We start from the raw sequence: 20,144 nt of genomic DNA, 5'->3' as shown, positions 1-20,144 counted from the left end.
TGGAGTGGTGTGCCAGGAAAACATTTGGTTTTGAGGCACAGTCACGGGAAATACTTGCATTTACCCGCTGTATTGTGGCAGGGTGGAAGTCTTTTCGTGGTAGCAGGGTGGAGATAACCACTTGTGCGTTGGGGAAAGTAGAAGAAGCCTTTTCAATCACTCCCTTCAGTGCTGTGGCCACTCTTTCTTGCTGTGCTCTCAGGTCGTTTGTGCCTGTGTGTATTATTATGTGGCTGGGTGACCCTAGTTTGGCCTCAGACAGAAGGTCTAGGGCGCGCTGGGTGTTTGGACACCAGAGTTTAGACACACTGTGTTTGGGAAAAAGTTTTTTTTCTTCTATATATTTCCCATTTGAGTCCACAAGTAGTACAATCTGTGTCTTGTGTTTGTCCTCAGTGGGTGTGGGGGGGTTGTTAGAAGGGCTATCAGGCAGGCTGACAGGGGGGGTGCGAGCCGCTGGGCTTGGCTTTTAATCATCTGTATATCTACTATTTGTGGATTCATAGACTTCACCCTCCCTATACCTCTGATGAATAAAACAGGAAACCTGTTAGATCACCATGCACTGCAAAATCATTCTGGTTATGGATACGGAGAACATCAGCACATTAACATCAACACGCCAGAGGATATACCCATTGGACTCGGGGTCCTGCTGGGAGTTTACTTCATATTTAGATTTTTTTATTCTGCTTTGCCTCTAAAATCATAATAAACAAAGAGAACTAAAATATTGTGTAATTGTTTTTATTGTTATGCATATTATTATTTTTATTAATAATAGGGGGGGGGGTAGTTAAAAAATGAACCCCCCAAAAGGTTGTTCAAAAGGTTCTTTGATGATCCATTAGAAGGGTTTCTTTGAAGAACCATTTTATAGGGGTTTCACCACAGTTTCAATTTGAAGAACCCCTAAAGGATTCTCAAGGAACCTTCTCTTTTTTAGATTGTAAAGTTAAGGGTCGATATTCTCTCTCTCTCTATGTTTTAGCAATGTTTGAGCCTTCGCAAGGCCAGATGACTTACATTGTTTAGACCTAGCCTACTGAGGACACATTAGGCACATGATGAGAGAGAAGTGGAGGACACGAAAAGGGACATCCGGTAGTCCAAGTGCGGTTTTCGCGAGGTCAAACTTTCTCAAATTCATTCATTTTTTTTACACCTAGTGAGACCACCTTTCACTTTCTGTACATCCTTTAAATTCTCACAATTTAAGTTAAGCCGCAGATATGGGATCAGAAAACAAATTCAGACTCTGGAGGAAATCTGTACTGTACTGGCAACGGGTGAGTCAATATATCATTTGATCCTTGCTTCAGGTTTCAACGAATGAATCACTTTCAGGATTATATTCAACTAACAATGATACTCTGTTACAGGTCATCTAGCTACCCCAAGAATGACACTTCAGACTATCACTTGGATGAGCACCTTCCTCTGCCTCGCGCAAGTTTGCTCCATGCCCATGCCTTGCCAGCTACAAGGACAGCTGGTGCGAATAACCCACAACCTACTGAGAGACATGGTACATTATTTAAATTACTTTTGAATTGAGATGAATTCTCCAACTATGTTTATTCACTGAATAGCTCAACCTGACTTCAGTTGTTCTTTCATTCTTTCAGGGGGGTCATTTTCCTCTGGAGTGCCTGCAGGATAATAATGTCTTCATAGCATTCCCAGCCACTGCTTTCACAACGTCCGGCGCGCCACAGGTAAGTGCATGGGCGCATATCCAAGTGTTCTTCACAGCATGAAATAGTATTTGCAACCGTTAGGATTAGAAAGTAGACAACTTTAAACTGCCATTCATGTTTTTTGAAATGATTGTTGTTGTCCGTTTCAGTTGAGTAGCAGTGGTGCTATGGCTATTTATGAGACATTGAAGAACATCGACACATTGTTTGGAGCTGACGACCTGCCTACTAAGTGGGACCAACGGAAGTTGGAGAATTTTCTGAATATTGTATACCGCCAGATTGAAGAGAGCAAATGTGTGAGTTACTATGCCAACACACATTACTTAACTGTTTAATTGTTGGATTGTGACACATCATTTTCTTCTTGTGTCAGATGATGGGGAGCGTGAATACATGTGATTATCTAGTCAGGGCAAAGGTGCTGAAGACATATTTCAGGAACATCGCAGCTGTCCTAAACGAAAAAGTAGGGTACAAGCAAATACAGTATAATGGAAATCCCTGTTTTGATAATATCTCTATGAATATTAGCCTACATATCCCGAACAGTTCATTTTTATTTTCACAGAATTTCAGTTACTGCGCCTGGGAAGTGGTTCGAAAAGAGTTCCTGTACAGCCTACAGTTCATTCTGGAACACAACTCTGATAGCCTTCTGTGGGCCAAAAGAACATGAATTTGAACTTGTAGAACTGATTTACATACTCTACTTGATTTTGATAACATAATTGTAGAATGGTAGGCTATGTGCAATGTCAAACAGCAATTTAAGGCATTAATGATTTTATCTATCAAAGTTATACATTTATTTGAAAATTGTGCATACTGTTGCTGTCACGTAAATACACATGTTTTATACTTTTAAATATTGCTACTCTGTGTGCTCATTCTGTAGCATCGTGATGCACTGTCTGTCAGTGTGTGAAAGTTCAGATTTGGGTTAAACATGCTCAGGACATTTGTTTACATGTATTTTTATTTAACCTTTATTTAACTAGGCAAGTCAGTTAAGAACAAATTCTTATGTACAATGACGGCTGACACCGGCCAAACTCTAACCCGGACGACACTAGGCCAATTGTGCGCCACCCTATGGGACTCCCAATCAATGGCCAGTAGGAATACAGCCTGGAATCGAACCAGGGTCTGTATTGACGCCTCTAGCACTGAGATGCAGTTCCCTAGACCGCTGCGCTATTCGGGAGTGGACGGCTGGCCTATAGCCTAATAATCGCTAAAGGAAAGCCCTAAAAACAAGTCAGATGTAACTTCTCAAACTGTAGTTAAATGATATTAAATGACTGTCTACAATGAGGATAAGTAAACGGGTTTCAGCAGGGCTCGCCTGTTTGAACACAGCACTTCGAGCTCTTACGAACTCTGTTTCAACCCACGCCATGAAATTGCATTCCACAATAGCGCAATCAGAACAATATTCGCCGAATAGACGCATAGTGAATTCACAAGCGGTGAGGTAAAACAGTTCTCCCTACTGTTTCCTTTCCCACTTTTAATTTATTTCCTTAGTGCCTTCAAGAAGTGTTCACACCCCTTGACTTATTCCACTTTTGTGTTACAACCTGACTTCAAAATTGATTACATAGTTTCCCCTCACCTATCTACACAAAATACCCCATAATGACAAAGTGAAAACTTGTTTTTAGATTTTTGTTCAAATTGATTTAAAAATGAAATACATAGTCATGCAACTTATTATGTTAAGCATATTTTTACTCCTGAACTTATTTAGTCTTGCCACAACAAAGAGGTTGAATACTTTGTTGTCATCAAAGCACTTCATGATGACAGAAGTGAGTGCTTACCGGGCAATAGTCATTTAGGTCAGTTACCTTTCCACTTTGTCTCTCTTCTGACGTTTTGCCTGTTTGAATGCCTTACGGAGGGAATAACTACACTGTTTGTATTCGGCCATATTCCCAGTCACCTTGCCATGGTTAAATGCGATGGTTCGCGCTTTCAGTTTTGCGCGAATGCTGCCATCTAACCACGGTTTCTGGTTAGAATAGGTTTAATTAGTCACAGTGGTACAACATCTTTTATACACTTCCTGATGAACTCAGCCACCGTATCAGTGCATTCGTCTATATTGTTCTCGGAGGCTACCCGGAACATATCCTGTGAAATTTTACAATCCCCGGTGTCTCTCTGGAAGGAAATCCTCGGCCTGAGCTAGTCAAATTTATTATCCAGAGACTGAACATTAGCGAGTAATATACTCTGAAGCAGTGGGTGGTGTGCTCACCTCCGGTGGTGTTTTGAAACAGCGTTCAATTGCCATGGGGGGGGGGGTACAAACATACAAACAAAGTATCAGAAAGTCGTATTCCTGGTCATAATGCTGGTGAGTTACCGTCGCCCTGATATGCAAACGTTCTTCCCGGCGGTATGTAATAACACCCAAAATTTCCTGGGCTAATAACGTAAGAAATAACACATAAAAAAAATGAATACTGCAAAGTTTCCTAAGAGCTAAAAGCACGGCAGCCCTATTAGTCGGCGCTATTTTACCAGTACCAGACATTCTAGCTTTTGATTTTTTATTAATTTGTAAAAAAAAAAAAAAACATAGAAAAACACAATTCCACTTTGACATTATGGGGTATTGTGTGTAGGCCAGTGACAAAACATTTACATTTTATCAATTCGGGCTGTAACACAGCAACATGTGGAAAAAGTAAAAGGGGTGTGAAGACTTTCTGAAGGCACTGTACATGCATGTAGCCTATTGCTGTAGGGTTCATGTCAGGTGTAGTCTGATCATGTCTAAATTGTGAGATTTGACTGAGGGCCAGTTGAGCTCAGTGAGAATCAGAGGATTTATGTATAATGGAGCCAGACGGGTAAACAGAATGACACACCCTGCACCTGAAATAGAAACATGGAGGTGAATCATATTTTATAGTATATGATTCACTGACTTGAGATTGAAACAGACCTATATCAAAACATCACGGTTAATGAACAGGCATCAAGATTGTAAGTGTTATGATTCACCATATACACCTACATTATCATAGGTCTGATTTTTAAGCACCGCTGGCTAAAACAGAAATATATCATCTGATTCAGAGGGGATTACTCTTACTGTGGAAGTTCATGAAGGGGCCATAAATGCTGTGGTAGATCTGTCTGAGAACTACATCCTAGAATATAACAAGTTGGACAGGTCTGACACTCTGAATTAGGGCAGAATGTCAACATTTGGCAGAATATTGATAATCACTAAAGAAAAGTCATGGTATTAAATGTCAGTTTTTATTAACAATTAACTATTACATTTAAGGAAATAGTCTGACGCTATTGCAGGAGTAACATTTAAACTCATTTTTTAAGTCTAAGTTAGCGCAGCTCATTTGACTCATTAATTCCCATGCTAAAAGTTTGGGTTATGATTGAGGTTAAAAACTTTCACAAGGTCAGGAAATAGCATCTGGTTCTGTAAACCTCAGTCACTTATAGGGGATTTATTCGTCTTCTGAGGTCAAGTACTATTCATTATCCTTGGCCCAATAATGGTCTTTAAAATCCTGCCAGTTTGCCACTTCCACCGAATGTGTTATTAGTCGGTATTTACCAGAACTAGTGCTACAAAGGGAGGTGTGAGCTGTGAAGTGAGTCACGACTTCAGCCCACACCTGAGAAACCAAGGTAACCCTGGAAGACACCACAGACCTGTGGCTTTAGGCCACTGACCATAAACCACTTCTCTTCTAATCCTCAAATCAAAAATGTGTTGGCCAACACAGTCCATAACTATTGTCACCCTTGATAAAGATGAGCAAAAAAGACTGTATATAAAAAAACAGCACATAATCTAAATACTGAGCTACATTATATTGTATGCTAAAAAAGGGAAATGATGTTATTTTATACTCACACAATTGCTCAGAGAAAGAGATTTGAGAACACGTTGAGAGGGATCTTAGATCATTCCTCCATCCAGAATCTTCCCAGACCCTTGGATCTCCTTTGTCTGCTCTTATGGACTGCCCTCTTCAATTCAAAACACAGGTTTGAGGTGTAGCGTAGGTATGAGGTACTTTTCAGAATGTGCTTCCATTTTTGGGCACCAAAGAACTCTATTTGTATGTCATCTGACCATCTGGAGTTTCATACATGGCATTGACACATTAATTGGAACCGGTGCTGGTCACACTACATGAAAATTAAAGCTATTTGGCCGTGAAAAAAAAGAAGCTTATGCAGAAAATGACCTTATACCTACAGTAAAATAACGTGGTGGATCTTTGATGTTATGGGGATATTTTTCTTCCAATGGTTCCTGGGGCCCTTGTTAATTGACCACAAAATCAACACTTTGCAAAGTCCATCTCAGTCTCTGGACTTGACCCCATTGGAAACCTGTGGTTTGATTTGAAGAAGGCAGTCCATACGAGCAGAAGAATATCAACGATCTGGAAAGATTCTGTGTGGAGAAAGGGTCTAAGCTCCCTCCCAACATGCAATTTCATAAAAAGTGTTCAAAAAAGGCTCACTGTTGTTATCCTAAAGTATTGAAAACAGGGAGGCCAATAATTTTGAACATCCTCAACAAAAAACAATGTTGATACTTGGTAAACAAAATCTGTTTCTCTGAACAATTGCATTAGTATACAATTATAGAATTTACCAATTTTTCTGAGCACACATTGTTCAGTATTTCTACACAGTAATTTTGCTCATCTCTATCAAGGGATTCAATAATTATGAACATAATTGTACGTCTCCTCCCAACCCATCCATGGTTGACTGGTTCTCTCTCTCTTCATTGGGATTATTCATCATACCAGAGTGTGGATAAGTTTGAAATCTGATGCTAACTAATATAGATTCCTGTAAACTTTAATTGGACAACCGATTTAAACTCCAACTTTTAACACATAACTCCCATATTGGGCTGCCAAACTTGGCGGATGGTTGCCTGGTTACGTCTCCTCATTCGGATTTCAGGACAAGGCATACTGCTCATCATACTGGAGTGTGGATAAGCTAGTAGACGAGTCTAATGCTGACTAATATACAGTTGAAGTCGGAAGTTTACATACACTTAGGTTGGAGTCATTAAAACTCGTTTTTCAACCACTTCACACATTTCTTGTTAAACTATAGTTTTGGCAAGTCGGTTACGACATCTACTTTGTGCATGACAAGTAATTTTTCCAACAACTGTTTACAGACAAATTATTTAACTTCTAATTCACTGTATCACAATTCCAGTGGGTCAGAAGTTCACATACACTAAGTTGACTGTGCCTTTAAACAGCTTGGAAAATTCCAGAAAATTATGTCATGGCTTTAGAAGCTTCTGATTTACTTAATTTGAGTCAATTGTAGGTATACCTGTGGATGTATTTCAAGGCCTACCTTCAAACTCAGTGCATTTTTGCTTGACATTATAGGAAAATTAAAAGATCTCATCCAAGACCTCAGAAAAACATTTGTTGACGTTCACAAGTCTGGTTCATCATTGGGAGCAATTTCCAAACGCCTGAAGGTACCACGTTCATCTGTACAAACAATAGTATGCAAGTATAAACACCATGAGACCACGCAGCCGTCATACCGCTCAGGAAGGAGACGCGCTCTGTCTCCTAGAGATGAACATACTTGGGTGCGAAAAGTGCAAATCAATCCCAGAACAGCAAACGACCTTGTGAAGATGCTGGAGGAAACGGGTACCAAAGTACCTATATCCACAGTAAAACAAGTCCTATATTGACAGAACCTGAAAGGCGCGCTCAGCAAGGAAGAAGCCACTGCTCCAAAACCGCCATAAAAAAGCCAGACTATGGTTTGCAACTGCACATGGGGACAAAGATTGTACTTTTTGGAGAAATGTCCTCTTGTCTGATGAAACAGAAATACAACTGTTTGGCCAAAATGACCATCGTTATGTTTAGAGGAAAAAGGGTGAGGCTTGCAAGCACAAGAACACCATCCCAACCGTGAAACACGGAGGTGGCAGCATCATGTTGTGGGGGTGCTTTGCTGCAGTAGGGACTGGTGCAGTTCACAAAATAGATGGCATCATGAGGCGGGAAAATTATGTTGATATATTGAAGCAACATCTCAAGACATCAGTCATGAAGATAAAGCTCGTTTGCAAATGGGTTTTCCAAATGGACAATGACCCCAAGCATACTTCCAAAGTTGTGGTAAAATGGCTTAAGGACAAAAAATTCAAGGTATTGGAGTGGCCATCACAAAGCCCTGACCTCAATCCTATAGAAAATGTGTGGGCAGAACTGAAAAGGTGTGTGAGAGCGAGGAGGCCTACAAACCTGACTCAGTTACACGAGCTCTGTCAGGAGCAATGGGCCAAAATTCACCCAACTTATTGTGGAAAGCTTGTGGAAGGCTACCTGAAACGTTTGAACGTCTGAAGCGGTTTGAAGACAGGGAATTTTTTACTATCATTAAATGTCAGGAATTGTGAAAAACTGAGTTGAAATGTATTTGGCTAAGGTGTATATAAACTTCAGACATCAACTGTACATTAAATAACAACAAATTGAAATGTTCTATACTTTAATGTGTTTGGCTGCCAATCACTAAATCTTGCTAATCTGGAGGGAAAACGCACTACTATTGAAGGTGGCACTGACTGCACTTAGTTGAAATTCAAGAAATAACATTACAACTTAAAATAAATCATCATACAATATCATAAAATGACTGTGACCCACCACAGTGACTCACAGTAAAATAGTCTACCATGCACTCATACACTTCTAATGGCGCAGAGGCAGACTAGAATAGGGAGTTCGGTATCCATGGCTGCAGATGTTTAGATTAGGAAACGAAAACAAAGAAGGGAAAAAAAACTACGCGAGAGAAGAAACTCCCTTTGAGACGTGACATGATCTCTTGGCATGACAGAAATAGTGCAGGTGAGACTGGCAGCGGTTTGAGGAAGCTATGTGCCCTGGACACACACACACACACACACAAACTCTCAGTGCCTGTTGGCGGATTGTGACTCATTTACTGCCTCATTGCTTAATCATCTAATTGGACGATGTATGATACATTTTACCACAAAATATAAACACACTGACTGGCTATCAGCACCACTATCTACTAAGAGTTTTAATTTGTATTTTTCGTGGCTGTCTACATACCCCCACAGAGCGATGCTGGCACTAAGACAGCACTCAATGAGCTGTATACCGCCATAAGCAAACGGGAAAACCGCTCATCCAGATGTGGTACTCCTAGTGGCCGGGGACTGTAGTAACTCAGGAAACCTTAAATCAATTTGACCAAATTTCCACCAGCATGTTAAATGTGCAAGGGGGGGAAACAATCTAGACCACCTCTACTCCACCTCTACTCCACACACAGAGACACGTACAAAGCTCTCCTTTGCCCTCCATTTGGCAAATCTGACCATAATTCTAACCTTCTGATTCCTGCTTACAAGCTAAAATTAAAGCAGGAAGCACCAGTGACTCAGTCAATAAAAAAAGTGGTCAGATGAAGCAGATAGTAAACTACAGGACTGTTTTGTTAGCACAGACTGGAATATGTTCCAGTATTCTTCTGATGGTATTGAGGAGTACACCACATCAGTCACTGGCTTCAAAAATAAGTGCATCGATGACGTCGTCCCCACAGTGACTTTACGTACATACCCCAACCAGAAGCCATGGATTACAGGCAACACCCGCACTGAGCTAAAGGGAAGAAATGCCGCTATTCAAGGAGGGGGACTCTAACCCCGAAGAAATCCCGCTATGCCTTCTGACGAACCATCAAACAGGCAATGCGTCAATACAGGACTAAGATCGAATCGTACTACACCGGCTCAGATGTCAGTCTACCTAATATAATGTTTACATACCCTACATTATTAATCTCATATGTATACGTATATACTGTACTCTATATCATCTACTGCATCTTTATGTAATACATGTATCACTAGCCACTTTAACTATGCCACTTTGTTCACATACTCATCTCATATGTATATACTGTACACAATACCATCTACTGTATCTTGCCTATGCCGCTCTGTACCATCACTCATTCATATATCTTTATGTACATATTCTTTATCCCCTTACACTTGTGTCTATAAGGTAGTAGTTTTGAAATTGTTAGCTAGATTACTTGTTGGTTATTACTGCATCGTCGGAACTAGAAGCACAAGCATTTCGCTACACTCGCATTAACATCTGCTAACCATGTGTATGTGACAAATAAAATAAAATTTGATTTGATGTGGCAGAGCATGCGGACTATTACAGACTACAAAGGGAAGCACAGCCAAGAGCTGCCCAGTGACACGAGCATTACAGACAAGCTAAATTACTTCTATGCTCGCTTCAAAGTAAGTAACACTAAAACATGCATGAGAACATCAGCTGTTCTGGACGACTGTGTGATCACGCAGCCGATGTGCGTAAGACCTTTAAACAGGTCAACATTCACAAGGCCGCAGGGCCAGATGGATTACCAGGATGTGCACTCTGAGCATGCTCTGACCAACTGGCAAATGTCTTCACTGACATTTTCAACCTCTCTCTGTCAGAGTCTGTAATACCAACATGTTTCAAGGAAACCACCATATTCCCTGTGCCCAAGAACACTAAGGTAACCTGCCTAAATGACTACCGACCTGTAGCACTCACATCTGTAGACATGAAGTGCTTTGAAAGGCTGGTCATGGCTCACACCAACATCATAATTTGCATACCGCCCTAACAGATTCACAGATGATGCAATCTCTATTTCACTCCACACTGCCCTTTCTCACCTGGACGAAAGGAACACCTATGTGAGAATGCTATTCATTGACTACAGCTCAGCATTCAACACCATAGTCCCTCAAAGCTCATCACTAAGCTAAGGACCCTGGGACTAAACACCTCCCTCTGCAACTGGATCCTGGACTTCCTGATGGGCCACTCTCAGGTGGTAAGGGAAGGTAACAACACATCCGCCATGCTGATCCTCAACACGTGGGCCCCTCAGGGGTGCATGCTCAGTCCCCTCCTGTACTCCCTGTTCACCCATGACTGCATGGCCAGGCATGACTCCAACACCATCATTAAGTTTGCCGATGACACAACAATGGTAGGCCTGATCACCGACAACGTCGAGACAGCCTATAGGGAGGTTGTCAGATACCTGGCCGTGTGGTGCCATGACAACAACCTCTCTCTCAACGTGATCAAGACAAAGGAGATGATTGTGGACTACAGGAAAAGGAGGACCAAGCACGCCCCTATTCACGTCGACGGGGGTGTAGTGGAGCAGGTTGGGAGCTTCAAGTTCCTTGGTGTCCACATCACCAACAAACTAACATGGTCTAAGCACACCTAGACAGTTGTGATGAGGGCACGACAAAACCAATTCCCCCACATGAGACTGAAAAGGCACTACAGAGGGTAGTGCGTACGGCCCAGTACATCACTGAGGCCAAGCTTCCTGCCATCCAGGACCTCTATACCAGGTGGTGTCAGAGGATGGCCCTAAAAAATTGTCAAAGACTCCAGCCACCCTAGTCATAGACTGTTCTCTCTGCTACACATGGCAAGTGGTAACGGAGCGCCAAGTCTAGGTCCAAGAGGCTTCTAAACAGCTTCTAACCCCAAGCTATAAGACTCCTGAACATCTAATCAAATGGTTACCCAGACTACTTGCATACCCCCCTCTCCTCTTTTACACTGCAACAACTCTGTTACTATCTATGCATAGTGACTTTAACAACTCTACCTACATGTACATACTACCTCAATTACCTCGACTAACCGGTGCCCCCGGACATTGATTCGGTACCGATACCCCCTGTATGTAGCCTCGCTATTGTTATTTTACTGCTGCTCTTAAATTTGTTTGTTTATTAGGTATTTTTTACACTGAATTGTTGGTTAGGGCTTGTAGGCAAGCATTTCACTTTAAGGTCTACTACACCTGTTGTATTCAGTGCATGTAACAAATGTAATATGGCTGCCCTCGTTTTCTCTCCAAGAGACACAAACACCTAAACATAATAAGGAACGAACAACTTGTGCTTTTAATAAAATATTGAATTGTCAAAAAGTTCCTAAACATTTACGGAATGTCAAAATGACGTTATATGCAGTAGTAGTACATCAAGATATAGTTTACAAAAGGTATTTTCCACAAAACATGACATACTTTTTAAAAGAATGTACCTGAAAAATGTTTAACGGGAAATGCAAAGTTGTTCCATGGCACCGACTTAAACACAGTGAGTGCAAGTGAACACAGATAAACTGTCTCCGGGTACATGTCACATGTTGACACTGAGGTCCCACTGTATATCCTCATTTTCCTCCTGGCCATCAGGGTCAAATTGGCTCCAGGGAATGTCATTCACCTGACAAAGACATTTAAAAAAAGGACATTGATTGCAGAGATCAGATTTCATTTAGATTTCATTAAATGCTTGTGGTCAACAACACTGAGTTATGCAGAATACACAATTACATATAATCAGTTACATTAAGTCATAAAGTATACTACTAAAGTTATTATTACATAAAGTTAACACCAGTGACTGTCCAGTAAAGTTGCCAATAATTTAAAACTGCACTGGCAATTTTTATAAATACTACATTGGCCAAAATACATACAAACTAAGCATCCCATGTGGGTAGAAAACAATTAAAAGAATACAATGGTAATCTAATGTGTGGAATAATTGCTGTAAGAGAACAGTGTGGTACCTTTATGAGTCCTTTCAGATCCTCATCTTGTAGGACATCATCTCGCTCCACCCTGCATTCAACTACAACTTTCCCATTTCCTGGAAGAGATTACTCTTTTGTGATTACAATTTTTATTCCCTTATGTCAGAGGATATCCCTGCCCATGCCTCTACACCTGGAAGACATTAAAATATGCAGAGCTGATATCTTCAAAATGATTCCAATGATCAGTTCACTTAAGAGTTCATTTCCCAGAGCCTTCGTAGCATTAAGATCATTGTTAAAACCATCTTACGATGTATATTTAGTGGCCAATCTGTTTCCCAGAGCCTTTATTAGTAAAGATCTATAACAACCTTTGCACATCTACGAGTGATCCAGACCACTCGTAGAAGAATAGACAAAGTGCATCGTTAGATGTTTTTTTGCCCTTCCGCGTGTCACTTTATTCACAGAAGATCTCTGCTAAACATAGAATCAAGATGTTAAGGCTAGCTATCTGTGTGACTGTGACCACCAATAACCTCAGAATGAAGTTAACTACAAATACAAAGCTGGCAAAATATTTGCAATTGTTACAAACAAGTAAAAGAAAAAAAACTACGCTTGAAATGAAAACCGAGATGACTGCATTAAAAGATATAGGCCCATGGAGTCTATATTGAAATCATAGAGTTTTATTTTGCCACTAGGCTACGTATCGAAAATGTTGCCTCAATATGCATCATGAATGACAAGATGTGCGCAATGATGTGCCCAATCAGCCGTATGGGAATACACTCAAGTGGTGGCGGGAGCTTGGACTGTCTTTTCCGCGTCTCCCAAATTTAAATGAAGCTTTACTCACCCAGAACCAGCAGCAACACCTTCTCGAAAGCGTCAACCACTGCTTTGTCCCTGGCCCATCTCTGGAGCTTTCCTCTTTTTGGCAGGATAACGTCTGGACCTATGGCCCAAAACCGTAGAGAGGAGTTTTAGTGAATGAAATGCAGACCATTTTCTAGCATGTGTTGACAGACTAGAGCTTTCACTTTCGCTGCACAAGAAGAATGAGTTATTTCATTACAAAGACACAAATCGTATCTTTTGCACTCAATGTGGATCAGGAATGTTCTGAGAATAACACAGACATTTTGGAAAGGCAATTAGAGATCAACACCTTTAAGTCAACAAGCCCAGAGTTGGGCAAAAGTATGCGTAGATTCTTGTCTATATTCTGTCAATATTTTCTGTTTATTTAAGGCCCCGTCACCACCATTTCACCAGGTTAAATTCCTGTAATTCGCAAATAAAAAAAGTTGTTTCATTCTGAAACAACTTTCTCATAGAAACTGTGGCTGTTCTGCGGAATCTCACAGGTGCCCTCTACGGTCTCTTCAGCCACTCCGACGCCTCGGCAGCTAAGGCCATGCTGTGGGAAGGTGACATCCATGATGCAGCCGTACTTCAGGGTAATCTCCTGAGGGTCACCAGTTGTGGTGGACAACCTGCCGGCATCGTCACAGTTGGAGATGTCCTTCAGCTGTCCAGAGAGAGAAAGGAAGGCTTCATTACATATTGTCGTTGTCTGACGAAAACCCTTGTAACTACATTTTTGGCAATTGTTATTATTAAACTTTTTATTTTTTTATTTTTTATTAAAAACATTTATTGAAAGCAGTAACTCCCCTCAATGTCCTTTTGACTCAAGGACCAAGAAAATATAGCTTCTGAAGTTTCATAATTGTATGTTCTTTAATAGGAAAATATGTTAATTTCTTAAATTTTCTGTTTTGGATATATGAGCTTATCATCAAAATGACTGTAAACGATATGGTCCATATTCTATACAGCAGAAAGGGATTGACATACAAAGTTGGGACTGAAGAAGATGTGTTACTTTAAAGTCTAACAACCTATCATCTGCTTGTGTTGTCAATCTTTTCAAGTCTTTATACATTCTTTAGGTCATTGGTCACACAAAGCTAACTAGCTAGCGATTTCACAATGGCTACACCCACCAAAACAAACAAATATTGTATCTGTTGTATCATACTGTAACATAGTACTGGAACATAAAACGAGACACATCTGGGGGCATTGCTACTCCTTACTGTAACAATGTGGGTGCTCCATCCATTAAAACCCAGGTAGTGGTTGGCCAAGTCCTGACACTTGCTACGGCTCAGTGGCTTAGAGTTGTGAAGAAAGTTTGGGTACTGCTTTGTGCTCAGCTTTACCTGGAGAACAGACAGAGAATGTACAATCAGTTCTAAATGTCCATCATTACAACGGTTATGACTTCATGGTGAACAGTGTTTAGGGGAGAAAGTGAAGCAGAGCAGACAACCAGCAAGAGGCTGGTTACAAGTCATCATGGAGTGGTAAGACACTGCCATCTACTGGTCAAGGTCTGGTATTAGTTATTGGTCAAATGTTACTGTGAAGGTTCACAGCAGCTGTGAGAAAAAGACTACTCTTGGGGCCTTGAAGTGGTTTTAACCCTCCTGCTGTGTTACGGTCGAATTGGACAGATTTACAAGTTCTCTCTGAAACATGTAGTTTGTTTAATCTGATTGTCATAAGGTTCCAGGACATTGTCCACACAGGGCATATGAACACACCAAATACATTTTTTTATGATTTTCATAACATTTTGGGTGTTTCATTTAACTTTGTACACCTGTGGTGTTTCTGGTCAAAAATGACCGGTCATTAGAAATGAATGGATGAGACTACAATTAGTGTATAAAATTGGAGTTCAGGGACATGCCCATTCATCAGATGGACACACATCCTCTCCCAGACCCCCGTATGCATGTATGTATGTATGTTTGAGCACACACACACACACACACACCTTTCCCCCAATAGAATCTTTCCCCCACGGGAACTACACCTGTTGGCATTCTCACAAACAATCGCAACATTGTTTCAATAATACATATAACTTTTCTCGCAGTTCTGGTATATAAAGCTTTTTTGAGGCCTTGCTCACAATTCGTTCTGTGGCAGCACAATGACCAAACGATATACAGTATGTGAGGCTCTTGATCATATCTTTGATCATGACACTGGTGAGGAGGAGAGTCCTTGTTAAACTTTGACAAAAAGTAGTCTGTGATAAATAGCACAACATGTTTCATCTGAGAACTTGTTATAGTCAAAATAATCCATACATTATGCTTTTTTTTTTAACTCAAAAACAAGTTATATGAACTCAGGTCAATGAGGCCATAAACAGCAAATAGAAGTTCAAAACTTGTAATGTTTACAAGAACTTAAGTTGATAAAAAGATCTAACACAACATTAGGTGATAATATTTGTATTATTATGGATTTATAATCAGCTATAATGGGGCTATCATTTTGGACCGGGAACACATAATTAATTAACATGAAACGAACACAACTGGAGGGTTGAATGGGAAAAAGTGATTAAAAATAAAAAATATATCTTATGAAATAATACAATTATAATACAATCAATTTGGAGAGAATTTTGATCTCTTTGGAATTGCTGTTTGTAAATAGATGAGAACTTCAAGCACTAAATTATACAATAGAGTACCACCGTATGAGTCATAATACCCATAAAACCTAGCGGTCAAAAAGGAATGGATCCAAATGTTTTTCCACTATAAATTTTTCCCATAGGGGATTTTAAAAACACTAAAAATAAGGGCTGTGTTTCATGTAGGCTTACCCTGGCGAGACGATTTGATAACCATGTAAATCTCTCTAGGACAAGGTGACTTTTATCAATATATTTGCCTGTATTTAACCCCCCAAAATTAAACGCTAATTAGCAGGTAATGTGGCTATCATAAAGAACTTCAAATGATCTGGATGAGACTGACGAATCAAGGCAAAGGTAAGAATCTCTGAATTAAATATCTAATGTTAGCTAAATGTAGTAATGAATAAAGTTTTTGTGCAAGTTTAAAATTGACACAATTCCTGTTAGCATAGGTGTCAGCTAGAGATGATGTGCAGGAGCTTGCAGGGATTTGTAGTTTTGCACGTCTTCTTTGACGCTAATTAGCATTTTCGAATCTGAGAGTAAATAGAGCCTAATATATTGATAAGTCACCTTGTCCGAGAGAGATTTACATGGTTATCAAAACGTCACACCAGGGTAAGCCTACAAGAAACAAAGCCCCTATTTTAAGTGTTTCTAAAATCCCCTATGGGAAAATTAATGGTAGAAAAAGCATTGGAACAATTTTCCTGTTTGACCGCTAGGTTTTATGGATATTATGACACCTCCACCGTGGGGCTCTATAGTCTACAACATTTGAGTAAGTTTCTCTCTGAATGTTCCCTTACCTTCAAAGGAGAGCTCTGGAAAAAGCCTCTTCCATGTGTGGCTTTCTGTGCTTTAGATGCCTGGGCTGCGGAGAAGTACTTGACTAGGGCATAGAACCCTGGCTCGATCCCGGCAGCATTGGGACACACCTTTACCAGATACAGCGGTCCAAAGTTGCAGAATATGTTCCAGATGGATTCCTTTAAAATAATACAGTACATAATTTCAATTCATTCATGAAAATCATGTATTAGCCTACTTTACATAGGCTGCTTTAATAAAAACTCAGTTTTTTTCTCGCGATTCTCAAACGTCATTAACTATACTAGATAACTAGTGTATTAATCACATAGCTAACAACTGTATAATTAATCAACGAGACTTACGTAAATAAACGCGTCTGAAAATGTGGATAGAATATTCCAGACAAACAGTGTTTTGTTATTTTCAATGGGTACCCTGAACTCTATTACGTCCACCTCGACCTCCATTGCAGTAGTGAATTCTGGCTAGAGAAACATTATTACTGTAGGCTACTATTCTGCTCCGCCAACAGTGTTGCACGAAATGGTTTCAATGTTGTAGGTTGGTATTATTGTCCTCCTAGTAAAGTATTTTCTGGAGGATAGTATGAATCAATATATCTCAGAAAATTTGACATGACGTTTACGTTGACTTCCGCACAAGAGCATCTGATTTCCCCGCGCTGAAAACGTCATTCGTTACGCAGAAGAGTTTCTTCTTCTTCTATGCTATTATGGAGGTCTACAAAACACACGTTAGAGATGCATGCCGCCACTTACTGTATGGGGTGAAAACTTGGGAACTTGCAGTAAAGGAAAGGCTGAAAAAAACATACTCATATCATTCCCAAACGTTTTTACTAAAACAAACATCAACATACTACTTCAGTCAGTTTCAAATGTCTACTCAGATCCCCAAACACAGGCTCTGGGGCCTGAGAGGGAGGAGTATCTTCCGACAGTATTCCCTGCAATGTTTTAGCCGTGAAGTTCTGAAGATCCAATAACCTTTTTGCCGCTTTCACAATTATATCCAGTTTCTTCTATGTTTTATTAGTTTTTCCTGTACAATTAATCACCTGCACAATGAATGCAAAAAAAATCCACCTTCTTCACCATTAGTATTTCAACATTTTTATCTGATGATCGACATCAACAGGCTGCTTGCTTGTCATCCATTGCCAAAGCTTCATCATCTCTACTCTCTCCTTCAACAATTTCACCGTCTTCACATAGGAGACCTGCTTGACAGCCCTGTGCATCGCTACTTTGACCTCATTCACCCTAACAGGGCACTCAGGGAACGCTGGAAAATGCTACCCATCACAATTGCAGCATTGTGCATCCTCCGACTCTTCAACACTTATATTCCATCTGCAAATACTTGACACGTGGCCAAATTTTTTACATGCATGACATTGCAGTGGACATTTGTACATACACTCGCACTGCATATCTCATATATCACAGCTTTACGTGGGTCAGGAGAGACTCTTCATCGAACAGACAGGTTTTCCTCCTTCTTTCCATTCACAATAAAGGTCAAGCGACGTGCCCCAACTATTCCCGGAATATTGTCCCTATACCATGAAGCCTCAATATCCAGCGAGATGACACCTTTCTTCGGTGCCCTACTCTGAAAATCAGAACTCTCCACTTCGTACGTTGACAGTTTGTAGAGCCACAGAGCTTTCTCCTTCTGCTCTTTCGATGACCATGAAATCACCATCATTACCGCTCCTGGTCACTCTGACTGACTCCACCTTCCTCAATTTGTCCTTCACCATCTTCGTAATCGCAAAGGTCTCTCAAATAAACATCCTTATTCATGAATGGTACACCAACCAGAAACTGCTGTTCATTTCCAGCTTGAGCTCTTTTATCTCAATTCTTCTTAATTACCATGGTTCAGTCATTCTTACCAACTTTATTCTCGCCAACAGAATCAAACACCGTGTCAGCTTCCGCCATTGCACGACCTGCCACCACCGGGCCAGATTCAAGTTTGTCCATCCACCTTCCATTTCCTCTTCTCCGGAAACCATCATCCTTCTCGTAATCTCGTTGTATCTATCTAGCGTCTCCATTCCATCAAATATTGTCCTCACTTGGCAAAACCAACAAGATAGTTCGACCACCGAACAGTTGAGGTAGCTGTAAATGTCAATGATAAACAACAGTTTACTAATTAAAGAATTTGAGAAAGCTCTGACTTTACTCCTACAGTATATTTTCTGTACGCAACACGACCAATGAGCTCGAGCACAGGGCAGTGCTTACAGTTCTGTAACCAATGAAATTGCAAGTGCTGGGACACACCTTCATCTGGTTAAAGTTGGTTGAGGCCACCAAAGGGTTTGGAGTCGCCCATGATCGAAGACCTGAGAAAAGTAAAATAATCAAATCGTTTTACCTCACCATTGAAGTCCCTTCACTAGAACCATTTTCAGAGAGGTTGGTAGGATAATTGTCTTTTGGCAATCAAGGTCAAATGTTCCTCAGGTTAAAAATGGAATATTACCATCACATTCTATTTCCCGTCCCCTGGCTTTACAATTGGACTTGCTTGTGCCTTGCAGGGGAGCCTCACGAATCTGTGGTACACCACTGGTCATGGAATTGACCTTACTGATGATTGATAAGTTATAACACAATTACAAGTACTGAAGGTAAGTCCGTAGATTGAGATATGGTGGGAGTTGATGTGGGGTGGCGTGGTGCTTTTGTAAATCTACGATTCTGGTATGTCTAAGTCTCTCAAATCACATTCATCTAAAATTAAAATGTTCATTATACTTCATGGATGGAACTTGTTAGTCATGATGCACCGACGCTATCCCTCTGACATCATCAGCGCCGCAAAAATCCATTGCCAAAAACCTGAAAGCGAGCTTCACATCCACTGTGTGTCACGAATGTTGAATATATAATTACATTGGAACTTGCTCTGACAATTGTCCATGGGGTTGGTTTATATATAGCGTGGAATTTGAGACAAAATATCTGAAGGAACATATCAATAAACAGGTCAGCTGCATACCCTCTTCCTCTCTGTCAAAATAAAAGTCTGGCACAAGTTATGGCTTGCTTGCCAACATATGGCGCACTTGCAGGACTTTTGTTTTGGCATGAGGTGTTTGACATGTTACATGCTGACCACACCGCTCACGTCGCGTGCGCGAGCATTGCAAAGTAAATGTACACATACATGTTATTCAAATAGTGCACCCACACTGCTCACGCTCGTCAATGAGCATCTGCGTTGCCAAGCCCTATAATAGAAGTCTGTTCTATTTGTGACATTGAACACGGTGCAAGTCATGCCTCTCACATCTCCTCATTGGTTAATAGAAGCAGATACCCACGTGCCATCACCTCATTGGTTATACCCACGTGGGTTATTGAAAGATGAACTGAGGTCAGTCGG

At 40.6% G+C, this 20,144-nt stretch overlaps 2 protein-coding genes across 2 annotated transcripts; one reads left to right on the top strand and one right to left on the bottom strand.

Moving 5' to 3' along the window:
• The first annotated feature begins 1,402 nt into the window (after positions 1-1,402).
• LOC115109851 (interferon alpha-1-like) lies at positions 1,403-2,379 on the top strand. The gene is made up of 5 exons (XM_029635097.1): positions 1,403-1,528; positions 1,629-1,718; positions 1,850-1,999; positions 2,077-2,169; positions 2,272-2,379. Exons 1-5 carry the CDS (start codon positions 1,403-1,405, stop codon positions 2,377-2,379), a joined length of 567 nt encoding a protein of 188 aa, XP_029490957.1.
• A 9,346-nt stretch (positions 2,380-11,725) lies between these two features.
• Positions 11,726-17,394, bottom strand: rdm1 (RAD52 motif containing 1). The gene is made up of 7 exons (XM_029635096.1): positions 17,081-17,394; positions 16,715-16,894; positions 14,500-14,625; positions 13,763-13,928; positions 13,254-13,352; positions 12,425-12,504; positions 11,726-12,075 (listed from the first exon to the last, which is right to left on the bottom strand). Exons 1-7 carry the CDS (start codon positions 17,183-17,185, stop codon positions 11,989-11,991), a joined length of 843 nt encoding a protein of 280 aa, XP_029490956.1. The 5' UTR covers positions 17,186-17,394; the 3' UTR covers positions 11,726-11,988.
• Between the last annotated feature and the right edge of the window lie 2,750 nt (positions 17,395-20,144).

The sequence above is a fragment of the Oncorhynchus nerka genome, linkage group LG26, assembly GCF_034236695.1.
Source record: "Oncorhynchus nerka isolate Pitt River linkage group LG26, Oner_Uvic_2.0, whole genome shotgun sequence".
Classification (NCBI taxonomy): Eukaryota; Metazoa; Chordata; class Actinopteri; order Salmoniformes; family Salmonidae; genus Oncorhynchus; species Oncorhynchus nerka.
Note: the sequence above shows the minus strand (reverse complement) of the source record. Positions and strands in the feature narration are given on the sequence as shown.

What these genes read in the sequence shown, in the direction of transcription:
- LOC115109851 (XM_029635097.1), top strand. Translation starts at nt 1,403, where the DNA reads ATGACACTTCAGACTATCACTTGGATGAGCACCTTCCTCTGCCTCGCG. An exon ending in ACAACCTACTGAGAGACATG is followed by an intron (nt 1,529 to 1,628) that starts GTACATTATTTA and finishes TCATTCTTTCAG; the next exon opens with GGGGGTCATTTTCCTCTGGA. An exon ending in CAACGTCCGGCGCGCCACAG is followed by an intron (nt 1,719 to 1,849) that starts GTAAGTGCATGG and finishes TGTCCGTTTCAG; the next exon opens with TTGAGTAGCAGTGGTGCTAT.
- rdm1 (XM_029635096.1), bottom strand. Translation starts at nt 17,185, where the DNA reads ATGGAGGTCGAGGTGGACGTAATAGAGTTCAGGGTACCCATTGAAAAT. An exon ending in TCCAGAGCTCTCCTTTGAAG is followed by an intron (nt 14,626 to 16,714) that starts GTAAGGGAACAT and finishes TCTGTTCTCCAG; the next exon opens with GTAAAGCTGAGCACAAAGCA. An exon ending in GGTGTTGCTGCTGGTTCTGG is followed by an intron (nt 12,505 to 13,253) that starts GTGAGTAAAGCT and finishes AATCTCTTCCAG; the next exon opens with GAAATGGGAAAGTTGTAGTT.